This window comes from Ochlerotatus camptorhynchus, unplaced genomic scaffold (genome assembly GCF_037179485.1).
Source record: "Ochlerotatus camptorhynchus isolate MF236.1 unplaced genomic scaffold, CSIRO-AGI_Acam_v1.1 ptg000361l, whole genome shotgun sequence".
Lineage (NCBI taxonomy): Eukaryota > Metazoa > Arthropoda > Insecta > Diptera > Culicidae > Ochlerotatus > Ochlerotatus camptorhynchus.
The window spans coordinates 5,368,610-5,394,863 of NW_027040849.1; the positions used below are offsets into that span (position 1 = coordinate 5,368,610).

The following is a 26,254-nucleotide window of genomic DNA, read 5'->3' on the forward strand; positions in this document are numbered from 1 at the left end:
TCCAGGGGAACTAACCTCGATTGCCTTGTTGCCCCAGCCCATGATCTGACCGGTGCCGATGTACGCGACGGACGTTGGCATTTCGCCCCACTGGAGCACGATGTTCTTCGACACCCGGCCCATCGTGTTGACGTAGACGCCCTCGTTGTCGTAGCACAGCAGCAGCTGCATGCCGTTCGAGTTCGGCAGCGTGACGATGCAGTGCGGCGAGATTGGACCCTGAGTCTGTTGGAGGAAGAAAAGGCCATTTTTTTAATGGTTAAGTATGGTCATGAAGCTGGGGCCTCCCTTTAGCTCAGTCGGCTATAAAGCAAGACCATGCTGGAGGGTTCGATTCCCGGTCCGGTTTAGGAATTTTTCGGGTTGGAAAACTTCTCGACCTCCCCGGGGCCTAGAGTATGATTGTACTTGCCACATATTTATACTAATTCAAAAGTGGTACAGGCATCGAAAGCTACCAATTAATAACTGTGGAAGCACAGACAAACAGACATAACACATTGAATATTTCTCACTGTAAAACATCGTCGCTAAAACATTACCGCCATCTGTTGAGTACACACTTAGATTTTTCTACCGAGCTCGTGCAAATCTCGGCAAAAATAAGTTTCACTGAGATTTCAGCAAAAGTGACTTTTGATTACTGAGTCTCGGATAATGCTTAGCTGAATCTCAGCAAACAAATGAAATGTTTGCTGAGATCTCAGTAAAACTTGTTTTGCCGAGATTTGCACAGCCGAGCTCGGTAGAAAAAAGTAAGTGTGTACAGTGTGGTGGGTAGTACGTTGAACAGATGGCGGTAGTGTGTAAACGTCAAACGCAAGGGAATTGACTATGCGCGCCACAGGTGGCCGTACTACCAACTACGATACTTTTAAATTGACCGTTAAATGCTTGTTCGATGAAAAACTTGCGAGGGTTATGTCTGTTTGTCTGTGGTGGAAGTGTATCTAGAACGCTGTGGGGAGAGGTAGCTCATCGATTCTTCCGGTTCGCCTCCTAGCAACGTGCTATAAGGTACCAGGCGATAACCAGGGTAGTTGATCGATAGCTCGATGACGTCATTTCGTTGACGTCTGCAATGGGAAATTCTCATAGCAGGCGTTGACGATGGGACGTTGTCGAGTTGTTGAATAGCAACTATCGTGGTAACTCACCGATTACCTATCGATCTGCCAAATTTGGAAAGTCGTCTGCATTGAATTGTCTCATATAATAATATTCCGCCCACTATATCACAAGAAATTGCGAGTAGCTGAGTGGAATGGAGATAAGTTAAGCATTGGGTACAGGACCAAGTCTCCCCTGGGTGGTGCCAAAAGATGAGCGCAATAGGATCATCAAGTTGCCATAAGGCACGGAATGAGACTATTGCATGGCTGGGTAGTCAAAGTCTTCTATTCGTTAGTCATTTCAGGTGGATTAGAACAGGTTTAGGTGGGCGTTGGCCAGATTTGGATTTTTCAGATGTAATCCTGGATAGGACCCTGTCATTGAACGTCGCGCGAAAGCGGAACTTAATGAAGGCCTAAGTACTTTTTCGTAGTTTTTAGTTTTCGGATTTGAAAGATCGTCGGTTACAGTGGCCTGCTTACTGAGCAGAATAACGCGGTCCCAGGTCCTTACATATCAAAGAGATTTATGGCTTGTGTATCGTGTATTTTGCGAAACTCGTTGTTGTCGTTGGTTCCGGGTTTGAATGGATACAAAAATTTGAGCAACGGTATTATGTGATATGAGGGGCTCGGTGGCCTTAGAGCAACCGTTTTTGCTTACTGAGCAGAACAGCATGAGTCTAATCTCAGGCCCATCCACATTCAAGATTCGTCAATCGTTTTATTTGTTAATATGACTACATGGTAACAACAGCAACTCGGTGATTAAAAAGGTGCTCGTCTGCCTAGTGGCAAACGTTTTTGCTTACTGAGCAGAAGACCGTGGGTTTAGTCCCAAGCTCTACGCGTTATATGATCGTTAGGACATCAATTCAGCTTATCGTTTACCAAAACGAACCCTGCTGCAAACCCAACCCTCTTATCCAACATCCCAGTGATTCCTCGTGGAAGTGCAGAGGTGATCTCGGCTTCCATCAAAGCGAGTGTCATGTCAACACAATCCTTCCCATTCCTTTCTTGACCTGTGTTCGGGCGCGGCCGGCGCTGGTATTGCCTAATTTAAGATCACCAGTTTTTACACATTGAGGATGATTGCTAGTCCCATCGTCTATTGGTTCTCTGTGTAATTACAGCTGATCTGGCAGTAACAGAGTAGCAACCGTGGGCGGTCAATCAAGCTCAAGCTCAAGCTCAAGGTGGAAGTGTATCTAGAACGCTAAGTTGAGAGCACTTCTTCTTCTTCTTCTTCTTCTTCTTCTTCTTCTTCTTCTTCGAATTTCAAGCTTATTGCTTACGGTATATTAGCTTATTGCGTGCCCGCTAATTAAAACCCAACTACTTACATGTTTAGGAAGGTAGATATCGTAGACGATGGCCGAGTCGAGATCAACCGCGTGGAAACCTTCCGCCGAACCGTAGATCACCTTCAGTCGCGTTTGCTCCTCGACGGTAAGATCGACGAGCAGTGGGCGGTGCATAAGTTCAGCGAAACTCTACAGTGGAACAAAGTGAAGATGTTAATTATCTGAAACTCCCGTGAACTCTCACCAACGAGCAACGCGTCCTTCTTACCTTAAATGCCATGAACTTGTGGTAGGGTTTCGGCGCCCAGGCGTAGATCTCGATCGAATCCTTGAGCGCAATCACCAAGAACTTGATCCGTTCGTACTTGACGATCTTGAAGTGGACCGCCCCCTGCAGGTCGCCCACGTTGATCCACCCGTTTCGGCGTTCCACTTGTTGCTGTTTAAAAAAAAACATCCCTTTAACAAAAATCTGTGAAGCTAAATTTCAAAACACTTACATCACCCATTCCATCGGTGCGGAGGATTTTCGACTTGAGCCAGGACAGGTAGTACACTCGCACCCGGTTCTTCTTACCGGAGATGGTCACCAGAATGTTCTGGCCTTCTAGCACCTCCATTTGCTGGAACCGTCGTCGCGATATCAGTTGGTAGACCTAAGGAACACAACAACCAACAAGTCCTGTTTAAATCCTGCACTTCCCCGAAAACAACGTATCTAACGTTACCTTTCCCTGTCCGGACCGATCGAGCAGCATGAGGCCATTCTCGGTTCCGATCAGCAGATTGACGCCCCACAGCGCAGCGCACAGGATCTCCGAGTTGAACCGTTTCTTGTACTTCCGTATTTCGGGCGTATCGGAGGCGGCATCGTGGGACGTCGGGGTCACGTTGACGTTGACGTGACTTTCCCGCCGGGCAGCTCCGGATCCTCCCGAGCCGGCACTGAAGCCGAACGTTAGGAAACTCCGTTGCTTCTGTTGCAAGGCCAATGCGTACGGAGGCAATGGAGGTGCACCGGAATTGACAGTACCAGCACCGCCACCAGCACCGATTCCACCGGGAGTGGAGTTTAGAGACGCAGGTTGCGATTGTTGATGGTGCAGTAGTAGTTGTTGTTGTTGTTGTTGTTGTAGGTGGTGGTGGTGGTGGTGTGGTTGGTTCAATTGATAGGGAGGTAAATGATTGTTATTATTGCTACCATGTAGAAGTTTGTTGTGATTGTTTAGGTTTCTAATGTTAATCGAATGGTTTGGACTGTTATGGTGGGAGGAAGAGGACGAATTCGACACCGTCGAGTGCGGCGAGGAATTGCTATTTCCACCGCCGCCAGCACCTTTGCTAGGAGGCGATAGGTGATGGCCGGCATTGTTACTACTACTGTGATGGTTAAAATTATTGATATTGTAGTTGTTATTGTTGTTGTTGTTGCTGTTGTTGTTGATGACGCCGGGGCTCGAAACGCCGATGAAGGACTTGGAGGGTGTGGATTGGGCGGAGGAACTGACGGCTGCTCGGTACTGTTATTGAAATTGTTTCAAATTGGATATTGTTTTCAAATAAAATCGCAGTAAGCAGGAGGCAATACGTGTTGCAGTTGTAGTTGTAGAAGTAGTAGTTGTTGTTGTTGTTGGCGGCGATTAGAGTTGATTATTTTGGATTTTGTTTAATTTGGCGATGAGTTGAAGAGAACCGAAATAAAACGAAATTAGTAAAAAACAAGCAAAATAAATTAAGCTGGAAATTAACTTATGAAATTCATGCGCAAGTGGGCGGTAAACAAAAGCGTAATCTACCAAAACCAAATTGTGACAAAAGAAAAACAAAATAAGCGATGGAATATGCTGATTGTATGATATATAACGACTAGCAGTGAGAAGATGATTCATTAATAGATGATCTTAAGTACAATCGAGAGATGGCAGTTTTGCAATGTATCAATTCCAGTGTATGTTGATTTTACATGAAATATTCTATTGTATTAGTTTACCTTAATGTAATAGTGTTAGGTGTACCAGCTATGTCACGCACCAATTATAACCTTTGGAAATTAAATTGAGTGCCAAAAGCACTGCATTTTTCCAGCTTGTATTCATATTGATTGAGTATCATATCACATCTTAATTGAATACTTTATAAACTTAAGTAAAATTTCTACGGTTAGTTTTATGAGTAGTACAACAAATTATTCAACCAGAAGTTTTTTTTAAGTCTTCCAAAAAATTGATTATAGTTCTTATATATAACAAGCCTGTCGTTGTTTGTGTTGAAATTGGTGTAGGTGTCAAGCACATAGGGTAGAGCACTACTTCATCGTAATCGCCCATTTCCGTTCTATCGAACAGAAAAGGTCAACAATATCAATGATTTCACCATGCACAAATCAATAATAGGTTTGTTCAGATGCGTTGGTTCATTAGCTACAACATAAATCCTATTAGAGCGCATTATATGAATATTTACGCTCATTGTTCTCAAAACAAAAGAAGCGCTCCTAGCGAATCCCCTTTTTCTACGTTTATCCGTAGGACGAAGAAAATGTAATCGCGTTTCAATGCGTTAGGACAGAATTGAAACTCGTAGAACGAATTTAGAATCAAGAAGCAGTATTAGATTTTAAACAATAACTCAACAAATTGTGACTCTTTATCAAATTCAATGGCACATATGGAAAGGTGAATAAATTTAGAAGTCATCTTTGAGAGTAATTTTCCATTTTTTTGTTCAAACCCGTTAAAAAAGAGGTAAAGTGCGGGTTGTGCTTAGTAGGACGGAAATTAGATCAAAACCCCTATTCAACTATCAATTTACCCCATTTCTTAGAATTTTTTCTCTGAATATCTTTGAGATTTTCTCTAAGATTGATCATTCCAAAACAGCAACTTTCAGGATTCCCCTCAATAATCTTATGATTCTCCCCGGTATTCCCCGGTTATGAAGAAAATAAATAGATAATAATTAGAAGCGTAATTTATTTAAAGGAGTCCGTCCTGGTGTACTCTCACGCTTAAGGTCACTTCTTTATTATTTTTCCCAGTAAAGTCACGAATAATCTAAAAATGTTCAAGCGACTATATCTAAGAAAGCATTTATTTATTCATCTCACTGCGTCCTAGCAAGAAGTACGGTCGACTTGTTTCGCGCTCCGTTGTTTTGGAAGTTTTCTCGGTATTCGCTTGATATAAATTATCAGTTTTTTTCTCACTAAGTGACTCCTGGCATAGTTCCCGGTAAATTGATCGAAAAGTGAGTTTTTTTGTAGTAGAAAGTGTCATTTTCGGAACGATTAATCCGTGCTATTGGTAATTCGCAAACCAATTTGGGCATCATCGTTGCGTGGTCACGCATACGCGCTCACGCATACCCGCCCACGTATCATCTTCATCGAGTGTGAGCACCCGATTCTACATCTACATCGTTCATCAATCATCGTGCGCCTGTGTGCGCTGAGTACCGAGCCTCGATCAAGTGCACCACAACGAAGGTCATCCACGCAGCGCGTCTCTTCCAGCCATCAGTGTAAACGCCTACACATATAACGCTCGGTGGTAGTAGTATAGAATTATCAGATAAGTTTTTGTTTTTTTTTTCTTGTTTCTTTTCCTCCCCCATTAGTTAAATTTTCATTTTGTATTTCTGTGTTTGTAGTGTTTTCTGTGTATTGTGTCTGTGCGTTCAGTGGGAGAGCATTTTGCGCTCCCACTAGTTGAACAAAATGGATGTTTTGTCAGAAGACGACATGGATGACCATTCATCTCAGAATAATGATGATGTCATCCCTGGTTCGTCGTCTCAGTCTGTCAATGGGCAGGATGAGAAAAGCTCCAGATTGCGGGCCTACCCGAATGACTCGACTGGCCCATGGGTTGTCTATTTTCAGCCCAAAAACAAACCCTTGAATGTTGTTCAGATATCTGATGATCTGACAAAGCGATTCTCTGCCGTGACCGAAATAACGAAGGTTAGGCACAACAAACTTCGTGTGACCGTTGCTAACCTGAAACAGGCCAATGAAATTGCTGTTTCCCAGTTTTTCACACTGGAATATAGGGTGTACATTCCAGCCTCTGATGTGGAGATCGAAGGCGTGGTCACTGAGGCGAGCCTGAACCCCGAGATACTGGAGAAGCAAGCGGTTGGCCGATTCAAGAACCCTTTGCTTCCTCCGGTAAAGATACTGGCCGTTCATAGAATGAAGTCAGTATCGCTCAGCGAGGGTAAAAAGAGTTTTACCCCCACAGACTCGTTTCGGGTGACCTTTTCTGGATCTGCCCTTCCTCAATACATCGAGCTGGGAAAACTTCGTCTTCCTGTGCGGTTGTTTGTACCTCGGGTCATGAACTGCCAGAATTGTAAGCGGTTGGGACATACGGCCTCCCACTGCGGCAACAAGGCACGCTGCTCCACATGCGGGGAGAAGCATGAGGATGGCGCCTGCGCAGCTACTGCACCAAAATGCGTGTACTGCAATGGAACTCCTCCTCATGCTCTCTCGTCGTGCCCGGCGTACAAACAGCTCGGGGACAAAATGAAACGCTCCCTTAAGGAACGTTCCAGGCGGTCTTTTGCAGAAATGCTTAAGACAGCCAAGCCATCGACCAACGAAACAAATCCCTTCGCTCTTTTGTCAGATGACGAGTCTGGCTCTGACTTGGCTGAGGAGGGAGTTTCTTTCAGTTTTCCGGAAGGTTCTGCCCGGAAACGAAAACGCATCCGTTCGCGGAAAGTTGCAGATCAAGAACCCCAAATCAGCTTGCCCAAATCAAGGAGTGGTGGAAAAAAGGAGACTTCTACTCCTCCTGGATTCCGCAGAACTGATTATACCCAGGATTTTCCACCTCTTCCGGGGACATCCAAAACCCCTGATGCCCCAATTTTAAGAACAGAAACCCCTTCTTCATCTGGGCTGTTCTCATTTGATGACATTGTGGACGGTATTCTCAAATACCTCAACATTTCTGATCCTCTGAAAAGCATTGTCCTCACATTGCTTCCGACTGTGAAATCCTTCTTGAAGCAATTGACTTCAAAATGGCCCCTTCTTGCAGCTATCATCTCCTTCGATGGATAATTTTCCAAACGAGGTCGGGGATTTGATCACTGTTCTACAGTGGAATTGTCGAAGTCTTATTCCGAAATTAGATTCGTTCAAGTATTTAGTCCATAACAATAATTGCGATGCATTTGCCCTCTGTGAAACATGGCTCTCTTCAGAAATTGATCTCCCTTTTTTTGATTTTAACATTATTCGATTGGATCGTGAGGATTCACGTGGAGGAGGGGTACTTTTGGGGATCAAAAAGTGCCATTCCTTCTATAGAGTGAATCTTCCCGAATTCTCCGGTATTGAAGTTGTCGCATGTCAGGCTACCATTAAAGGTAAGAGCCTTTGTATTGCTTCTGTATATATTGCTCCTAGAGTCTCTGTTAATCGCAAACAACTTTTCGACATATGTGCGGTACTTCCCGCTCCATGGTTGATCATGGGAGATTTTAACTCCCACGGTACAGGCTGGGGGGAGCTGTACGATGATAACCGTTCTACTTTGATTTATGATCTCTGCGACAACTTCAACATGACAATACTTAACAATGGAGAAGTAACACTGGTTTGGCTGGTCCATCCTCGAATGGTAGCAGATTAGACCTCACCTTTTGCTCCAATTCACTATCGTTGGATTGCACTTGGCATGTAATCCAGGATCCGCACGGTAGTGATCATCTGCCGATCAAAATTTCGATTGCCAGTGGGTTCAACTCGTCAGAATCCGTTAACGTCGCGTATGATCTAACCCGTAACATTGATTGGACTAAGTTCCAATCCGCGATAGACGATACAGTATCGTCAGTGGAAGAGCTTCCGCCGTTGGAGGAATATAATTTCCTCTCTAATCTCATTGTCGACAGCGCACTTCAAGCTCAAACACGACCGGTGCCGCGATCGTCTATTCGTAAGAAAACACCATCGCTCTGGTGGGATCAACAATGCACGGAGGTTTACCGTAAAAAGTCCGACGCGTTTAAACTTTTTCGGAAACGCGGAACACGCGAGCATTTCGACGCATACACATCTCTTGAACGCGAACTCAAGAGCCTCATCAAGGCCAAAAAACGGGGTTACTGGCGGCAGTTTGTAGACGGATTGTCGCGCGAAACGTCTATGAATACGCTTTGGAGTACGGCGCGAAGAATGCGTAACCGGTCTACTAACAACGAAAGCGAGGAATGCTCGGGTCAATGGATTCTTAAATTCGCGCGAAAAGTGTGTCCGGATTCCGTGCCGTCGCAGTTGATTCCTCGCGAAACCGCGAATTCGGTAGACGAAATCAGTCAGCCTTTTTCAATGGTGGAACTTTCACTCGCTCTCCTTTCGTGTGGCAATTCTGCCCCGGGATCTGATAGAATCAAGTTCAACTTGCTGAAAAACCTCCCAGACGTCGCTAAGAGGCGCATGTTGAACTTGTACAATCAGTTCTTGGAGCTCAATATTGTTCCCGACGATTGGAGACGAGTAAGGGTGATAGCCATTAAAAAGCCTGATAAACCCGCGTCGGATCACAATTCGTATCGGCCCATCGCGATGCTGTCGTGTATTCGGAAATTGATGGAGAAAATGATCCTTTTTCGCCTCGACAAATGGGTTGAGACGAACCACCTTCTTTCAGATACTCAATTTGGTTTCCGTAGGGGTAAGGGAACGAACGACTGTCTCGCGTTGCTTTCCTCGGAAATTCAGTTAGCTTTTGCTAAGAAAGAGCAAATGGCTTCTGTGTTCTTGGATATTAAGGGGGCTTTTGATTCAGTATCCGTTGAAGTTCTTTCAGAGAAACTCCACGCTTGTGGATTGTCTCCATTAATGAATAATTTTTTGTACAATTTGCTGTCAGAAAAACATATGAGCTTTTCTCATGGAAACTCTACAGCTTTTCGATTTAGCTACATGGGTCTCCCCCAAGGCTCATGTTTAAGCCCCCTTTTGTACAATTTCTACGTTAGAGAAATTGACAATTGTCTTAATGACAATTGCACGTTGAGACAACTTGCAGATGACGGCGTAGTGTCTATCACAGGGCCAAAAGAGGTTGACCTGCAAGGACCCTTACAGGATACCTTGGACAATTTGTCTACTTGGGCTATTCAGCTAGGTATCGAATTCTCCACGGAGAAAACTGAGTTGGTCGTTTTTTCTAGGAAGCATAGCCCAGCACAACCGAAGCTTCAACTTTTGGGTAAACCGATCACTCATTCCATGTCCTTTAAATATCTTGGGGTCTGGTTCGATTCCAAATGCACCTGGAGATCCCACATTGAGTATCTGAGACGAAAATGCCAACTAAGGATCAATTTCCTTCGATCAATTACCGGAACGTGGTGGGGAGCCCATCCACAAGATCTTCTGACGTTGTACCGGACAACGATTTTATCGGTTTTAGAGTACGGTAGTTTTTGCTTCCAGTCAGCAGCTAAAACGCATATCATCAAGCTGGAACGGATCCAGTATCGTTGTCTTCGTATCGCGTTAGGATGCATGCACTCGACTCATACTATGAGTCTCGAAGTGCTGGCGGGCATGTTGCCACTATCCGTCCGTTTTTCAGAGTTATCTCTGAGGCTCCTCACCCGTTGCGAAGTAATGAACCCACTGGTGATCGAAAATTTTGAGAAGCTTCTGGAGCTAAATCCTCAAACATGTTTTATGACTTTGTACTACCTATATTTAACACAGGATGTCAGCCCTTCAAGAAATATTCCCAATCGTGTAATATTCTCCGATTTCGGCAATTCAGTGAATTTTGATTTATCTATGACGCAGGAAATTCGCGGAATTCCAGAGCATCATCGTTCTATGATTGCTCCGTCATTATACGCTGCAAAGTTTGGCCATGTTGATTCTGCAAGAACGTTTTTCACAGATGGATCTCTAATAGAGGAGTCCGCTGGTTTTGGTGTATTTAATGAATTTCATAGCGGCTCTCGAAAACTTGAAGCTCCTTGTTCTGTGTATGTGGCTGAACTGGCAGCAATTCACTACACTTTGGAAACTATTGCTTCACTTCTTCCAGACCACTACTTTATTTTTACGGATAGTCTCAGTTCTGTCGAGGCTATCCGTTCCATTTGGCCGGTAAAGCACTTCTCGTATTTTCTCTTGAAAATACGAGAACTGCTTAGTACTTTATCCGTGCGCTCTTTCATCATCACCTTCGCGTGGGTCCCTTCGCATTGCTCAATTTTGGGCAATGAGAAGGCGGATTCACTTGCGAAGGTGGGCGCTATGGAAGGCGACATTTATGATCGACAGATCGCCTATAGTGAATTTTTCTCTATTTATCGTCAGCAGTCGCTCGTTAGCTGGCAACATCAATGGAGTGAAGGGAGCTTGGGACGATGGCTACATTCAATTATCCCTAAGGTGTCGAAGTTTGCATGGTTCAAAGGGTTGGACTTGAGTCGAGACTTCATACGCGTGATGTCTCGTCTCATGTCCAATCACTATTGTCTAAACGCTCACTTGTTCCGTGTGGGGTTGGGAGACAGCAATCTCTGTGAATGTGGACAAGGTTACCAGGACGCTGATCACATCCTTTGGTCTTGTGCGGAGTATCGTGGAGTCAGATCACATTTTTATGATTCCCTTCGGGCTCGAGGTAGACAACCTAATGTTCCAGTTCGGGATATTTTGGCTAGGCGCGATCTGGAGTTTATGAAACTCATATATGTTTACTTTAAGGATATTAACCTTAGATTGTAAGTTTGATTAACCTTGTGTTTAGTTTGTATTTTGTACGTGTGGGTTTTTTTTTTCAATGTTTGTTTTCAAGATGAATAGAAATAATTTCATGCTTTAGGATTAATTAAATAGTTGTATCGTAAACCACATTTCAAACCTCCTTCTTCCCTTTTCCCATCCAAAAAATTGTAAATCTCCACTAACCTCGAGACAACCGCGAGTACTCGGTCCAGTTCCTTTAACTTTAAATTTAAGACAGTAATAATGTATAACGCAAAGAATAACTCGGCTCTGTAAAGTTTATTCGATTGAGCCTGTACAAATAAAGTAATTATATAAATTTATTTATTCAATCTCCTGAATATCAAATTTTCCTGATAATTAAACTTCAAAAAATGCGAAGCAATTTCATATGAAAATAAATACTAGTCACGAGATTTCCAGAACCAGAAAATTACAAACAGTCCATCATGGTAAATTGAGAGCTGGTAGCTCACTGATTTTGCATATGAGCGATCCGCTCATCTCAAATTCATGCATCCTTTTTAAGGAGCGTCCATAATCGTATTTAAGGAAAGTTCACACAAAACTGCTCGTGTAGAATTTGTCTGTTATCAGTACACTCAGTAAAACTAAAAATAAATATTTTTTTAAGCATTGGATTTTCAGTTTAACGAATCAAAACGCTACGATGTTTAAAGTCCGACGTTTCAGTCTTTGGACTTGACCTTCTTGATGGGATATAAAATTGAACCATCTTCCGTTCAGCACACAAAGTTTTACGATCTACTAGAACCCCTGGATCGAAACCCAAACACAATTTATAATTATTCAAGACCTTTAAAAATCCAGACTTTACAGAAGTTTTCGATGCATCTCTGAAGCTATTGGTACAGCCTTAGAGCACCCGCACCAATGCGTTGCTATTCCTGCTGCTAGTTTGACAACTTTAGCCATTGCTATTTTAGTTGGCAATCACGATTGTGAATTTACGTTTTCGGCTTTCGCACCGATAGTGCTAAACTTATCGTTGAACTTCGAACTGAAATTGATTACAGAGTTTCGTGATTGTTTTTTTTTCGACAATATTGATATACCTAACCACGAAGACTGAAGATTGAAGGTTAAGATCTAACTACAGACCCAGGTACCGTTAAACGGGGTATCTTTGATAATGATTACCCGCATTTGATAGTATAATGTAAAGATTAAATTTACTCGTTGCGCTTTTTCCAAATTAGAAACATTGGTTCCATATTGTAGCTTAGGGTATTTCCGTTTATATTTAAATAGTTTTTATATAGTATGTGTTACATATTTTACAAACATATCAAAAAACAATTTTCGCCTGTTTGAAAAAGCACTCAAACCATCACCTATGAAATGTATTTCCGATATAGCCATCACAAATTCAATGTGGTATTCTTATTGCTTATGATGTTTTCTGATTATATACTCATTCAAAGCTTCATATTCAAAGAACTAAATTGTTTGAGTTTCAACCATAAAGTTCGGCCACAAAACTAAAAAAAATTGTACAAATGCTTTAATTTTCTTTAAACATATTACTGACGAACTGACTCTTGGATCCTCAGTACTTGTTTTAAAAATATAAAATTTGAAAAACATTCATTGCTGTTAATATTATTTAGAATATACTTTAAAAAACTATCAATGTTACCCCGTTTTACGGTACTCAAGAAACGGTCCTCCGGAACATCCGAATAGCCTTGTTGTGATGATACAAGAATGAATTTGAATCTGGGAACAGCATGCGCACACTGGTGGTCACGAAACTGTCCTCTGGGAGAGCCGGAACATCCATAAAAGTGGTCAATTCGTAAAAATGATCGAAATATCGATCTTCGTATGCTCATCTTATTAAAGTTGCACACCAAAATGCATAAAGGCATTTTCGGATGCCCATCTGGATTACTAGATTACATATTTTAGCTTGTGAATATATAAAAAAAAAACTTTGAAACCTTTAAGAAGTTCTGATTGACTGATTGATCAAGGGCTTCAGGGCAGTTCCATTAAATTCAGGAAAATTTAAGCTTAATGACCTATGAGAAAGTTACATGAACTTCGGGTACGTTCTGAAAATGTTAGAGCAGTTCCATGAATATCAGGAAAACTGTGAAAACTTGAGGGACGTTCCTAAAACTTTAGGTTCGTTTCGAGAACTTTATGGTAGTTCCATTTATTTCAGTAAAATAGAGGAAACCGTCATGAAGTTTCGAAAATTTAAGGATAGTAAAAAAACTTCAGGGAATGAACATAAAAACATTAAGAAAGCTACACAGAAGATCCATGTTTAAAGGGAAGTTTAAAGTACTTCTGGGCAGTTCCATTAATTTCTGAACAATTCCAGGAAAATCATCAGGAGAACATAAGGGAAGTTCCGTAAACGTCAGGAAATAATAGAGATCTTCAGGAGAGTCTGAGGAATGAAAAGAAGTACTGAGAGTTCCAGGAAGTTTCATAGGCAAATTGCGCAACAAAAGAAAAGTTCCGCAAAATTTCTGGAAATTTTTGTGAACTTCAGGCAAACTTCAGGATTTTAAAGTGGTTGCAAAAGCTTCAGGAAACTGCAGGACTTTTTAAGAAAATTTGAGAAATTCAGGGATATCCAGAGAACTTTAGGGAAGTCATGATAATTTCAGAGATGTAACTTGAGGAAAATTGACATTTTAAAGAACTTCCAAGTACCTCAAAGAAGTTAAACTAGAGAGCTTTAGGGAATTTCAGAGATATTAACCAATAGCTTCATAACTTCGAGAAATTCGAGACTTTCAGTTCGAAAATTTGTATGCGTAAGCTTCGATAAAATCCGGTCAATTCAATAAAATTCAGAAAAACTTCGGGATTTTTTTTTACAGTTCTTTTAAGTTCAGGGTAGTACCAAGAACTTCAATAGAATTGAGAGTACTTCAGGAATGAAAAATAAATAAATAAATAAATAAACTAATTTCATGGAAATTGAAGAATGTTTAAGAAGTTCCAAGAACCTCAGGGAATTTCCGAAACTTCATCAAAGTACCATTTTACGATCATTTTAAGGGAGTTCCATGGTTTTAAATGCAGTTAAAAGAACTGCAAAAAAAAATGCAGGAACTTCAGCACCGATCAAATTATGTTCAAGAAAATCGCGAGATCTTTTAAAATGTTCAGAAATCTTCAAGAACGTCTAGAGACCTTCAGAGAAGTATATAAATTTTTGGTAGTTTCATTATATTTTGAAAAGTACTCGGAACTTCGTTGATGATTAGAGATCTTCATAGGGGAAATGACGGCTTCGGCATGACAGACTATTTTCGGCAACCCAAATTGAAACACTATTTTCACTGGATTTTCTTACGAAAACACTTCGCTGAATGCCTGCAAACGATTCTTTATGCTTTCAGCTTCAATTTGACTATATTTTTACCACTGAGGAAAAGCAATCTAGCAGGGTTTTCTTGAAATGAAACACACGCTCTACAAATTGTAGCTGATTTCGAGTTGCCGATAATAGAACAGCAGATTTACATGCAGTTCAAATGGAACGGTTGCCGAAGAAAAACTGGTTGCCGACAATACTCGCTCTCACTAGAGAAGATTGGAGCTTTGTAAAAGCGTTTCAAAACAATTTTTGACAATTCTTTCGACTGAAAATGTTAGAGCAGCTGGCAGCAAAATATTGTAAACAAACCAATACTGCATATGTGTGCGTTCCATAGAGAAAAAGGCTATAGAAAGAAGGTCGCTGCTTAGGTTGCCGAGAATACGTAAATTCCCCTATCACTTTCATTTATTTAAGGAAAATTGCAGAATATTTCAAGGAATTATGGGATATTTCAATAAATTTTTATAAATATGATTAAAATTATCGGAACAATAGATAAATTAATGAACTTCAGGAAAGATTGAAAACCTCAGGGAAGTCCAAAAAAACTAGGATTTTTACGCGAATTGACTACTTTTGTGGATGTTCAAAATCTTCCAGAGAATCACACCTGATTGCATATGCTAGTCCTAGATCCTAGTTCATACATGTAGCTTCAGAATAAGTAAATCGTGAAGCTCTTGAATCTGTTTTATCACTTTCACGCATGGTTCGGACCTCCCGAAAGACCGGGTTGTAGCCAGCAGAGTTCGCATGCTGGTCCCAGATCCTAATTCATTAATGTAGCATCAAAATAAGTGATTTAAAAAAATACGTCAAAGCCGACTACAAGCAGCTTCCGGGACAGGAGTTTTATACGGCAAAAGGAAGGGGAAAGGTAGCAGATGTTTTCAAGCACATGAAACTGTCAAAGTTCGCAAAGAAATATCTGGTTTGGCAAGCCATCTGTACCTGTGGCTTGAAAAGCAGCATTTTCATAGCTTCCGGGACTGTCAACCAAGAAATTTACGTGAAAGAGTGTTTGAATAAACGTCTGCTGCCTTTCCTGAAGAAACACGGTTGTTCCGTACTGTTTTGGCCGGATTTGGCATCTTGCCATTACGGTAAAAAGGCCATGGAGTGGTACGCCGCCAACAACGTGCAGGTGGTTCCCAAGGACAAGAACCCTCCCAACACGCCAGAGCTCCGCCCAATTGAGAAATACTGGGCTATTGTCAAGCGGAACCTAAAGAAGACCAAAAAACTGCTAAGGGCGAGCAGCAGTTCAAGGCAAACTGGCTTTCTGCGGCGAAGAAGGTGGACAAGGTGGCTGTACAAAATCTGATGGCAGGGGTCAAGCGTAAGGCCCGGCAATTCGGATTTGGAAAAGCGGAAGCCTAACTGAATATTTTTCCTGAATTTTATACTAATTGAACTTGAAAAAGAAATTTAATTTGATTTTTTAAATAAACGATTTCACCGATTTACACGCGTTTTCCCTTGACCAAATTTTGACCGTATCACCCTTTAGACCACTCTGAGGTTCTCTAATCTATCTTGAAGTTCTCGTTATTCTTCTGAGGATGTTTCTGGATTTACCCTGAAATCAATGAAACTGTCCTGAAAATCTCTAAGTTACCCGACGTTTTCTGCAATTCAACTTGAATTTATTGGAGTTTCTGTGAAGTTTCAGACATGTTTTTTTGAGTTATTTTAACCTCCCTGGTGTTCTCTAAACTTTTTAATTTTTTAAACTTCTTGAAATTTCACGCTATTTTCTACCTTAAAATTCTCGAAATACATTTGAAGCTCTCATAACTTTCCGTGAATTTTCCAAATTTTCCTGATTTTCATGGCACTATTTTGAAGTTCGCAGAACAACCACAAAGTTCACGTAAATTGCCTTAAAATCTTTACACGCATTTGAAATAATTTGAAATCTATAAACTTCTGATAAGTTCCTGGAACAGTTCTTGAAATTTTCCTGACATTTATGGAACTGCCCTGAGACCTAATAATAAGAATCTTAAAACTTTCCCGTTGTTCTGGATGTTCTGAAGTTCTCAGAGCTATCCAGAAGTTATCAGAAGTTCCTTGAAATTCTCAGAATTACCATAAAATTATCAAAACTATGATTCCCGCAATATTTCTGATGTGAAGGAGATGCTTAAATAACCCAAACAAAAAACACGTTTTGATTCTTCAAAAAATATTGAAGTAAAATATAGAAAACCTAAGTAATGTTTTTTTTTGTATTTTTCCACTAAAATTTACGTGTAGAAACATGTTTGTTTCGAGTCAAAACAAAACTCTTGATGATGTAGCATCAGGGCTGGTAGCCATCACTGCTGTCAAAAATAGTGATTTTAGTGACCATGTTGAAGAAATATGTGACTTAATAGTGGCTCATAGTTGTAAAAATAGTGACTAAAAAGTGACCCTGAATTGAATTATAAATAAATTTTATTGAAAACTCTTAGGAATTTCTGAGGAGCACAACTTCTGTGAATTTCAAAGGAAAATTCCAAGGGCATTCTGAGGATAATTTCATAAAGTTTGTGGAAGAAAACAAAATCGGAGCATAAGTCTTTGGATCTTTTTTTTTTGAAAATACTAAAAGAAGTATTACAATCAAATCGGAGAATAACTCCAGGACATCTTCAAAGGAATTCGGAAAATAAATTCAGGAGAGTTTGCCAAACAAATTATGAGAATAAATCTAAGGAATTTGTGAGTAGAAATTCTTAGGAGACTTTCAATATGAGTAGAATTCCAAGGGAAGGAGTGAGATTCAAAAGAAAATCTGAAATGAATTCAATGAATATTCTGATGATCTTTCCAAAGGGTGTCTTATTGTGGAGGATTTCAAGGTAATTTCAAAGAAAACAAAAAAAAAATTAATTAGGAGGATAGCTTCATCTAAATTTCCAATGAATATGGAATGTTCATTCTAAGAACTTTATAGGACTTCCTAAAGTTTCCTTAATTTTTCTAACGATCATGAATCACTTCTAAAGGTTTAACAATTCGCTGAAGTTCTCTAAACTTCTCTAAACTTTATGTGACTTCTCTAATGTTAACGGAACTGATCTTGGGTTCTCTGTTCTTATCTGAAATTCTTAAAACTGCTCTAACGTTTTTGCAGTTCTAATGAAGCTTGTTGTACTGCGCTGAATTTAATTGAACCGTCCTTAAAATGTTTAAGCTTCAGTGAACTTCTGAACTTATGCGAAGATCTCTATTAAATGTTAAACGTCTCTGAGGTTATCTGCAAATCTGGGAACTGGTTTAAATTTCCCACTAATTTTCTGAAACTAATGGAACTGACCTCTCCCTGAAATTCCAGCAATTTTCGGAGCTTACTAAACTTCTTTCAAATGCTCCCGCATTTTGCTAATTTTCATAACAATTCCTGAAGTTCGCGGATCTCCTCTTAAGCTCCATAGATTTCTATGAAGTTCTCGAAATGTTTCTGAAGACCACTGTCCTTCTGTGAAGTTTTCGAAAAACTCTATTTCTGGAGCGAAATAATTAATATAGTTTTATGATTTTCACTGAAGTTGTCATGATTTTTCTGAAGTTCATGAAACTTCCATTAAATTATCGACACTAATTTAAAGCTTTTTTCAATAGTCTAGACTACCTAAACGATTATTGAATTTCTTTAAAGCTCTCTAGACAGCCCTGAATTGATCAGTATATTTTGAGAACTCGTAACTTTACTGAAATTAATTGATTTGCCTTGAAGTTTCGACAATTTTTCATAAGTATTCTAACCACTAAAATGGTCACTTATTTTCTTTACCTGAAGTTCTCTAAATGTGTTTAATAATCCGGCAAATTTTCTGATTTATATATTCAAAATTCCCTGGCGTTTTTGGATCAATCATAGAATTCTTGGAATACCCCATAACTCCATGGAACTCCTTGTAAGTCTCTGCAAGTTTGCTTAAGTTAATTGGATTATTTTGAAGCTATCTGATCGTCCTCAAAGTACTCGGAACTTCACTGAATATCATGAAATTATCTTAATTCTAAGTTCTCTGGAATTTCTGGAAGATATTTATCACTGCTTTCTCATTTTTTTTTTAAATTAATGGAACTTTGTTGATATGCTCTGATCAACTTAGCTAAATTTTCGCATTTTTAAAAGTTCTTTAAATATCCATGACATAACATCTTTTCTTGAAATTATTTGAACTGCCCTTTGATTCCTAATCTGTCTTGATGTTCTCGAAGCTTCCATAAAGCTCTTAATTCTATTGAAGATAAATTTCCCTGATATTCTTTGGACTTCTGCTAAGTTCCTGAAATATTTCTGAAGTTTTCATAAATTCTTTGATGGTCTCTGTACTTCCCTGAAATTGTCGGAACATCTTAAGGGTTCTCAATTTTTCTAAACAATTGTAGATATTTAAACTGCTCCAAAAAGTCTGAATTAAAGTTATGAGAACTGCTCTTAAGATCTGAAATTCCCCAAAGATCTCTAGATCTAGCTTTTCTGAGGTGCTTAGAACTTCTTAAAAAATTGCACAATAACCCTCAAGGTTTCTATACTTCTCAAGTTCTCTTAACATCTGTGATGTGCTCTGAAATTCTAGGAGCTTCATAAAAGTTCCTGAAAATATTCAGATGTTAAAGAAAACCAATTTGAGGATCATAAAAGTTCCAGTAAGTTCCCCATAATTTCAGTGTGTTAACTTCCCTTATCTTCCCGCAGTTTGTTTATGGAGCTTCACTGAAATTTTCAGCATTTCCTTTCATTCCTCAGAACTGCTTCAAAGTTCCTACAATTGTTGTGAAGTTAATGGGACTGCAATGAAGATCTCTAATCTTTCATTAAGTCAATTACGAACTTGAAATAAATCATTTAAAGTTTTCCTTAATTCAGGCACTTTGAAAATGTTCAATATCTTGAACTTGTACATGGAATACGAAACTACACGACATTGAATATTTTTAGATTTTGGGCTTACTCAAATTAAGTACGTTTTTTTAAACTTTATTGAAGTGAGAAATTATATAAGTGCTAAACTTCAACATTCAATGGACTTGATTCTACAGTTGTTTCTTTAAAACTGATTGCCATGTCTTAAAAAAGTTTGGGTTAATAACTGTTGTTTTTGATCTTCCCGAAAAAGCATATTTTGAACGCATTTTAAAAATAGCTTTCTTATTATTCGCCTTGATTTAATCCGTTAAAGTTCTGGAAAAACCTGGAAAACTCAGGAAATTTTATTTAGAAAAATGAGTACACACCCTGTAGATAGAGAAAGAAGATTAAACGTAACAAAGCAAAGAATGATCAATCTTGAAATAAATTCACGCAAAAAAAGTTGAAAATAGTGACTGATTACAAGAAAAAGTAACTTTAGTAACTTGACCTTAAAAAAAGAGACTTTTTAGTGACTGGCTTGAAAAAAGTGACCAAGTCACTAAAAAGTGACTCACTACCAGCACTGGGTAGAGTACATATTTTGACATGTAATTTAATTTAATAATCCGATCCAGAAAATTGCCAACTGGGATTGAACCCAGGCCTATAACGCTAACCACTACACCACCGGCGCCGCTCCATTTTTTTCTATCTCATCATGAAAAAAAGTTGGATTCTAAACAAATTCGAAAGGTGGATTTGAGTCCAAAATTTTGAGAGAAATGAGATGAGATTTTTGATATTTGTTTCTTATATTTTTAGAAGCATCAAAACATTTTTTTTCGTGACTGTAAGCAGGGCCAGATGTTTGAAAAAACAACTACATAGCAGCGGGAAAACTGCACGAAGGAAAAGTTCTGGTTGTGGCTTACTTTTTCCGAAAATTATTCGTTTGTGTTCCAGGACAGCGTACAAGGGGTTCACAACAATAACCTGCAGGCAACTATCCGCCCATTTGCCGCCTATTTCTTGGAGCGAGGAAAGGTTGTTCCTTTAACACTCCGACCATGATGCCTCCGGTAAAATGTGGAACGGAAAATTGGCAATGTTTGAAACATCATAGCTCATTTATTTTAAAACTTGTTGTCTTGAAAATTCAATACATCCCAAATGACAACTGTCGTTTTCTGTCGATAAGTGAGGGCGTCGTTGAAATTCGAAAAAAGTAGGGGCATTTTGGAAAATTTTCATTTAATGATTTCAACTGCAAAAAACGCAAAATTGGCAACAATAGAGAAAAATCACATTTTTGCATTTGGTTTGATTTGTTTTTGTTTATTATAGACCCTTTAAATTGTGACTCAGGTCTTTCTTGTTACAGAGTTTAAGAAAATGCACTTCCAATATATTATCACCAAGGAATCAAAAATATCTCCAAATGACAAAATGACAAGTGATCAACGAACCGAATGATAATGCTATGTCAGAAGTGGAAAGCAATAATGATATTATCTTCTTCCTTCTTTTTCATGACAAGCAGCCCGTGCGACACAGCTCACTTGGAGCGGTAGAAGGAAATGAGCAAGCTGCTTCACGAAGTAAAGCCGAAGATGATGCACGTGTGTTAATGGGATTTTTTTTGTTATGTCTTTTCTTGATTCAGATCAAGCTATGTCCTCGTCCATGTATATTGCAACAAAGCAGGCAAGCAATATATCATTATCCTTCTACCACTCGGATCGGATCGAGCTATGTTACAAAGCGAGCTTGTCATAGTAGTCGTAGCAACCGTTTTGTCTGTATCGTTGGTTGCTTTATGTGTTTGGATTCGCTGATTATTATCCTTCTAGCACTCCGATCGAGCTATGTTACAGAGCGAGTTTGTCATGGTAGTCGTTGTTATATGGTATTCTCTGCATCTCATTCGGCCTGAAACATCATCTCTGGGGGTCTCTTTGTGGTGCTGGCGGGATCACGGTTATAGGTTACACCTGCTGAATGATAGCGATGGGTCATGCTGTCTCTGGGGCCTCTTCAGTGTGTTGTCGGGGTAGCAGTTGCTGGTTACACCTTGTTTCTTGCAGAATCTCCATCGGATTTTCAGGATTTTCAGGGCCAGTAGTATCAAGCCGCAGTCATGATTACTAGTAGCTTCCACTCGTGTTGCGTGTGGTACCCAGTGTGAACCTCCTGGTTCTCGATGACGGTGACCTGCTGATCACCAATTTGCTTTACCTCCTGGTCTTTCGACTCAGAGTTTCCCATATTGTGGTTGTCCGAGAACTGATGTAGTAAGACTGGTGCCATTGAGGGACTCCTCGCGGTATTTTATAGGTCTATTTTGTTCACCAAGCAATGCCATCATATTGCATCTATCAGCAAAATTTCTTTGAAGAACTCGAACACTATTTTTGCTCGAGCGTTATCGTCAGCTAGGGCCTCTCTCATATTGGGTTGAAGTCCGATTTTTCTTCTTTCGTCATCATATCCTGGACAGTCAACGATTATGTGTTTTATGGAAAGTGTTTGGTTGCATTTGTTACATTTTGGTGGATCATTTTTTTTTTCGAGTATGTATGAGTGGATGAGTTTGGTGTGACCAATTCTCAGTCTAGTTAGTATTACATCGTTTTTGCGGTTTCCTGTGAATACCTCCTTGAAGGGTGCGATGGTATTTTTAACCTCTCTTAGTTTATTATTTCTTATTGATCTCCATTTGAATTGCCATATCAGGGTGTCTACTCAATCCAAGGAATCAAATTCCCTGAGTTTTCCAGGTTTTTCCAGGTTGGATGAAAAAAATTCCAAGTACATACAAATTATACACATTATTATTTTATCGAACCCCCCTGTTTGCTGGTGTTCACACTGCTTGCACATGTCGAAAGAACTGTCAATTTAGATTTCAAAACAAAACTGTATCAGGAATCAAAAGTAAATACTTCCATCATGAATTACCGGAAAATTGCTCTAGTTTCGGCAGACGTATTTGCTTTTATTATTTTAAATAAAATGAGAAAGAGAAGGTGAACTTTGTGGAGTAGGAAATGGTTGCTCAGGAGGAACACCGGCAAGGATTTGGCTCATCTTGTCCATCAAGAGCTGCGATATGAAGATGAAAATGGATTTCAAAACTTCGCCAGGATGTCGATACCAACTTTAGACAATCTAGTGGGAAAAGTTCTCACTAGATATACATGATTACTTGAGTTCTGAAAATTTCTGTTAACAACTCAATTCTGCAAGGTCTTCAAACCTTCTGACGTCCCTGAAGTTTTGTTTCTGTTCTCCGGTAAAATTTCCTTAAAAATCAAAAATCTTTCCTGACAATCTGCAAATGTCTCAGTAGTTCTACAGATTTCTTTGAAGTTCTGTGTGTTCTTCAGAAGTTCAGCAAATTTTCCTAAAAACCTACAAAGTTCCTGAATCCCTGAAGATTTAAGATCCTTGAAGATCAACAATTAGCTCTGATGTTCACAACATTTCTAATAATCTACAAACTTCTCGAAAGTTCTGTAATTTTCTCTGCAGATTTTCATGATTCAAAAATATCTGCAAATATCTCTGAACATCTATACAATTTTCCAAAGAATTAAAAGATTATCTAGAAATTTTTGAACTTTCCGGAAGTTTTAGGAAGTATTCTGAAGTTTTTCTAATTTTTCTGAAGCTGTGCAAATATCTCTAAAGATCAGCGAACTTACCTGATGTTCTGTGAATGTCTTTCAAAATCCAAGAACCGCAGTAAAATTCTGAAAATTTATTTAAACATCTGCTAATTTTTGAGTAGATTTACGACCTACCCGCTGAACTTTTCTTAAGTTCCTAAAATTTATTTCAAATTCTGTAAAGTTTTCTGAAGTACTGTATTTCTGCTCTTAAGATCTACGAATTGCCCTGAAGTTCAATAAATTTCACAGTAGATCTCCGAACTGTTCTAAAGTTATTTAAATTTCTTTGTGGATTCTTGATCTAAAGATCGGCGAACTTTCCCGAAAATCTGCGAGTTTTGCTGAAGTTTTGCAAATTTTTCTAAAAACGTACGAATTTTCTGACGTTCTACATACTTCTCTTAAGGTCTACGGACTTCTCTGAAGTTCTTTAGATTTATCTATTTCCGACTTCCATGGAGTTCTGCAAAATATTGTACTTTTGTACTTCGCTGCGATTTGTTTTTGGAATTGAGGTGCTTTTCTGACATTTAACGAATTTTTCTGAAGATCTCACATTTGTGTGAAACTGTGAAACTTTCCGTCAAATTCCTGCAAATATCTTTAAAGTTCTGTAAAGTTGTCTTAAGCTCCGTAGCTCTATTCCCAAGATCTACAAAAAAAAAACTTGAGGCTCCATAAATTTCTCAGTAGATCTGCAAACTTCTCTGATGTTTTGTAAATTCCTCTAGGGTTACTCTGAAGATTTGAAAATTTCCTTGAATATTACCTAAAGTTGTCAAAATTTATCAGAAAATATTTGAGCTTCCTTGAAGTTCTAAATGTCTCTCTCAAGATCTACAAATTTTCCTGAAATCGTGTAAATATTTATTTTTTTAAATCCCTGAAGTTCTGCAATTTTTACTGAAGATCCATTAACATTTCTGAGATTCTTGTGATTTTTTCAGAAGTCCTGTGATTTTTTTTCAAAGTTCTGTAGCTTCGTTCTGAAGATCTACGAACTTTTGTGATGTTGAATAATGTTTCGAGGATCTCCAAACTTCTGTGAAATACATTATATTTCACTGTAGATTCTTGGACTTGTCTGAAGTTATGCGAATTTCCCTGAAGATTTGTAAAATTTCGCTTATAGTTTTACAAATTGATTTGAAATTATTTTTGCTTGCTTGAAGTTTTGAAAATTTCTTTGAACATTTTTCTGAAGATCTACGACCTCTCTTGTGATTTTGTTTTTATGAATTTCTGTTAATAACTTTTAATTTGTTTGTAGTTCTGTTCTCAAGATCTACGAACTACCCTGAAGCTCAACAAATTTCTCAGTAGATCTCCGACCCTCTCTGAAGCTCAAAAACAAATTCTATGTTGGGTCTCAGACCTGCTGTCTGGCATGCTTATTCTTATACAATACATGCTTCGTATGTTTCCTTTTGACGGTTGCCAGTCTCTCTTTTTCGGCTGTTTCCTTTTTACGACGATTTTGATCCTCCACATACAAATCAGCGAAGAGCGAGCGTGACAAGACTCTCTGAATGAACTTGTCTCGTTCGCACACGTTGTCTTAGCTGTCAGATGCTAGTGTCCTTAAGAAACGTTTCGAGAAACTGAACGAAAAATTTCTTTTGAATTACGAATGAAGTGATAATTGGAAAATTCCCTGAGTGGAACCAAAATTCCCTGAATATTCCAGGTTTTTCCAGAAAAAATAAAATTCCCTGTAAATTTGCTGCGTGATAGTGCTTAGTTCGAGTGCGCGTTTCGCTTCAATGTCAGCTTTTTCATTTCCAGGGATTCCAATGTGAATCGGTATCTAGCAGAAAGTGATGGAAGTTCCATTATCTGATGCTTCGTTATAGAGTTTGACAATTTCATCTTTGGTGCTGGATTTTATCTTCTTCCTTTCCAAATTGGAGATCTTATGTTCCACGAAACGATGCTGTTTTCTTTGTGTGTTTGCATGTTTGTGAGTAAGTTCCGGGTTCGGATCCAGGGTTGCATTTCATCATCATTTTGTTGCCATGATTCGTCTTAACCAGAGTTCACGTATTCCAAATTTTCGCATGGCTCCTTAGGTTTGCTTCCTTTCTTTTTCCTTGGAGGCGATGGTGCAGGATTTTCATAGCTTCTGGGGTGCTTTGTAGCCGTAGAGTTTCAGGGTTTGTTCGAGCTTGGTGTTACTCTCTTTGAGTTTCTCCAGCTCTTTCTCTGCTTTTCTTCTTGATGGGCGTGTAGTGTCTGTTCAAATTTTTTGCTCGCTGTTTCGAACTTTTCTTCCATTGATTTTATTTTATCTTCGTTTGTGCGGATAACGATTTCCATATCTTCTTTGTATTTTTTTTTCTACTTAGAATTGCTTATTCATACTCAATTTGAGCGTCTCGGCGTACGTTTTCTTCTATTCGTAAGTTGCTTCATCTTTTCCTCTATTTCTTGGTTATTTTTCGTTTTTATAACATCTGCAAACGAGGTTCTGTTCTCGTTTTCCACTATTTTCTTTGACTCCCAAAAGGGTATGTTCCTATCCACTTTCACTTTGATGATTACCATTTCCTTTTTTAGCACCGGGCACCCTTTGAAGAATGCGCCATGTGCGCCTTCACAATTCACACATTTTTCCTGGTTGTCACATGAGTTATGGGGTCTCCACACTTACTACACTTTTCCCGCTATTGCTGTTCTTTCAATGTGACCAAAAAAACACAAAACATCTCAACGGGGATGGATACCACGGCCTTGTTTCGAGTATCGCATAACCCAGTTTGACTTCTTTGGGGGGAGTTGTGCCTTTCACAATGAGAACGAAAATTCACGTACAGATTTTGCGTTCGTCACGCATTGTCACTATTTGCTTAACTTCAACAACTCCTTGTCCTAACAAACTTTCCAATAGGTCAGCATCACAATCATTCTTCTTATCGAGGCAAGCGGGGGAAACTGATATTACTCATCTGGGTGAATGTTGATCAAGTGTGTTTATTACGTACTTGAGATGGAATGATCCATAGGCAGTCTTGTAAGCGGCCACCATAGTCGACACATTTTCTGAGATAGGTAATCGACTGCCTTTGCTTCCGACACTTGCAACACAAGCTATCAAATAACAGCACCAAACTAAAATGACATATGCATTTTAGTTTTTCTCATTATAAGAGCTGCTGATGTTGTGCTTGTGTGTTTAATTTACACCAAATTG

General features: G+C 39.3%; 2 protein-coding genes across 11 annotated transcripts in view; both read right to left on the bottom strand.

Moving 5' to 3' along the window:
• The window catches only part of OXA1L (OXA1L mitochondrial inner membrane protein), a 135,649-nt gene that overhangs the window by 37,086 nt on the left and 72,309 nt on the right, over positions 1-26,254 (bottom strand). The gene's annotated exons all lie outside the window — the stretch shown is intronic.
• msn (serine/threonine-protein kinase msn) overlaps positions 1-26,254 on the bottom strand; it is a 239,681-nt gene that overhangs the window by 3,327 nt on the left and 210,100 nt on the right. For 7 of the 10 annotated variants that reach the window (XM_065231740.1, XM_065231748.1, XM_065231744.1 and 4 more), the window contains 5 exons: positions 3,148-3,939; positions 2,920-3,075; positions 2,688-2,858; positions 2,459-2,608; positions 16-225 (listed from right to left, as the gene is read on the bottom strand). In XM_065231740.1, the coding sequence (XP_065087812.1) occupies positions 16-225; positions 2,459-2,608; positions 2,688-2,858; positions 2,920-3,075; positions 3,148-3,939 (1,479 nt within the window). The remainder of the gene's footprint in view (positions 1-15; positions 226-2,458; positions 2,609-2,687; positions 2,859-2,919; positions 3,076-3,147; positions 3,940-26,254) is intronic. The other 3 variants (XM_065231747.1, XM_065231745.1, XM_065231746.1) reach the window with 2 other exon arrangements.